The sequence below is a fragment of the Electrophorus electricus genome, unplaced genomic scaffold (genome assembly GCF_041902795.1).
Source record: "Electrophorus electricus isolate QZ-2024a unplaced genomic scaffold, ASM4190279v1 Scaffold236, whole genome shotgun sequence".
Lineage (NCBI taxonomy): Eukaryota > Metazoa > Chordata > Actinopteri > Gymnotiformes > Gymnotidae > Electrophorus > Electrophorus electricus.
This window is the reverse complement of record NW_027658516.1, coordinates 1-2,500: the sequence shown is the minus strand read 5'-3', so window position 1 is coordinate 2,500 and position 2,500 is coordinate 1. Positions and strand designations below refer to the sequence as shown.

Genomic DNA, 2,500 nt, shown 5'->3' with positions numbered 1-2,500 from the left:
CGTTCTCCTATGTGACCACAGATATTATAGCAGTTTTGCAGTTGTTCTTTGAGATAATAACAGTGTACCATACTTTAAAGCAGGAACAGCCCTACATAGCCTCATTCTCTTATGTGACCACAGATATTTTAGCAGTTTTACAGTTGTTCTTTGAGATAATAACAGTGTACCATACTTTAAAGCAGGAACAGCCCTACATAGCCTCGTTCTCTTATGTGACCACAGATATTTTAGCAGTTTTACAGTTGTTCTTTGAGATAATAACAGTGTACCATACTTTAAAGCAGGAACAGCCCTACATAGCCTCGTTCTCCTATGTGACCACAGATATTTTAGCAGTTTTGCAGTTGTTCTTTGAGATAATAACAGTGTACCATACTTTAAAGCAGGAACAGCCCTACATAGCCTCGTTCTCCTATGTGACCACAGATATTATAGCAGTTTTGCAGTTGTTCTTTGAGATAATAACAGTGTACCATACTTTAAAGCAGGAACAGCCCTACATAGCCTCATTCTCCTATGTGACCACAGATATTATAGCAGTTTTGCAGTTGTTCTTTGAGATAATAACAGTGTACCATACTTTAAAGCAGGAACAGCCCTACATAGCCTCGTTCTCTTATGTGACCACAGATATTTTAGCAGTTTTACAGTTGTTCTTTGAGATAATAACAGTGTACCATACTTTAAAGCAGGAACAGCCCTACATAGCCTTGTTCTCCTATGTGACCACAGATATTATAGTAGTTTTATAATTGTTCTTTGAGATAATAACAGTGTACCATACTTTAAAGCAGGAATTCGTGGCAAGCTACCTTTGCATTAATAAAATGAACTACAAAAAAGTCTGATTCAAGGCAGAAATGTTCAGTGTTACCTACCATACAGCTATTTAAGTCACACTATACCTTATTGTAGTATAGTATAGTATAGTATAGTATAGTATAGTATAGTATAGTAAGCAGAGCTCTCCAGCAGACACCAAGCTCAATGACCCTGCGGCACCGCGTTTTCCTATAAATCGATAACAGAATTCTGGAATAAAATATCTCCAGTCCCAGTAAGAAGAGCTCGAGGGCTGAGAGATGGCGCGCGCCCCGTCACGTGTGATGAAGACTCAGGTAATCAGACAAAGGAGTGTGTGAATTTCCCACCGTCAGAAAGACTCTTCCACTTTCAGCACCACTCAAACCAAAACTTCAAAAAGTCCTTTATAAAGTTAAAATTTGTGATCCCGTAACGACGTGAAACTAAGTAATAAATGAAGTATTTAGTGATTTCTTATTATACCAGTGGGCAATGCATGTTCTCATAAAAATAAAAAAGGAGACCGTAACTCGCACATTATCCTGTAACTATATATATAGTTTATATATTATAAACTATAAAAATATAAAAATTATCCTATAACTGTAAAAGGCATACGAGCTAGCATAAGAAAAGGCAGAAAAGGTTTGCAGTTACGGCTTGCAAAAAATCTCGGAAAAGGTTTGGCGCGCGTGGAGAGAAAGTGGTTATTACTGTCGCGCACCTGCGGTCCTTCTCAAGCAGCGCTCGCGTACAGGCACTATTTTAACCAAGCGTTTATAAAACGGGTTGGATGTTCAAACATTTTTTTTAATCGGTAGTATAACCACAACATTCTAAAAATTCAGAAATAGTGTCATAATTTGAAACACATATACGCCTGTTCTAACATGGCGCTAAATAAATTTGACAACTGTGTCTAACTCTTTAGCTATTCGCTCCCCAGTAACACCATCAGAGTTGGACTGACTCAGAAAAGTTTACAAAAAGCAAAAAAAACCCAAACAACAACAACACTTGAAACTGTGTTATACACTCTACAATCACCTTAATCTCAAATAAACAAGAACAAAAATAGACATGTATCTTTTTTTACCTTTAAATGAGAGGCGAAGGCGCGGAACATTCGGTTTAGTTGCTAACGGCGTATTGAAGGCAAATGCCATCAATAAGAGAAGCGCAGAGAACGTCGATAGCTCCATGTTTGTCCTAATTGCTAGTGGAATGAAGGCGACAGCTCCGTAAGCGCACGAGCAGCCCGGACGTGCGCGCGTGTTTCCCACACTGCGCCCTCCTTGAGCTCGTTCCGAGAGCACGCTCGACCACCCCGCCCTCGCTCGCCGGGGCAGCCCGTTTAAAAAAAAAAAACCGTTAAGTCGGACACAATACTACACTCCGGCGTACTTTGTGCCATGTGCAACCTAATATAAAGTTTAAGATTATATTACATTTCGGGCTCAAAGAATATTTCGTTTCCGTTCCCATCTTCCTTTCGCCCATTCCTGCAGTAAGCTTTAATTATGCGCCTTGCTTCTCGGCGCGGGGCCGTCGGGGGTCACGGTCATGCATACAGGGGCAGTGAGAACAGCGGTAGGCTTTTGGGACACGTCTGTGCGGATGAAGAGGTTTAGATATTGTCAGATGAGAGCCTCTTTACGAGAGAGTTGCGGCTACAGCATGACGTCAGCATTCC

General features: G+C 40.6%; 1 protein-coding gene across 1 annotated transcript in view; it reads right to left on the bottom strand.

Annotated features, from left to right (window-relative positions):
* The window catches only part of LOC145655360 (semaphorin-3G-like), a 36,772-nt gene extending 34,657 nt beyond the window's left edge, over window positions 1–2,115 (bottom strand). The window contains exon 1 of the mRNA XM_081708995.1: window positions 1,904–2,115. Within this exon, the coding sequence (XP_081565121.1) occupies window positions 1,904–2,009 (106 nt within the window). The 5' untranslated portion in view covers window positions 2,010–2,115. The remainder of the gene's footprint in view (window positions 1–1,903) is intronic.
* Between the last annotated feature and the right edge of the window lie 385 nt (window positions 2,116–2,500).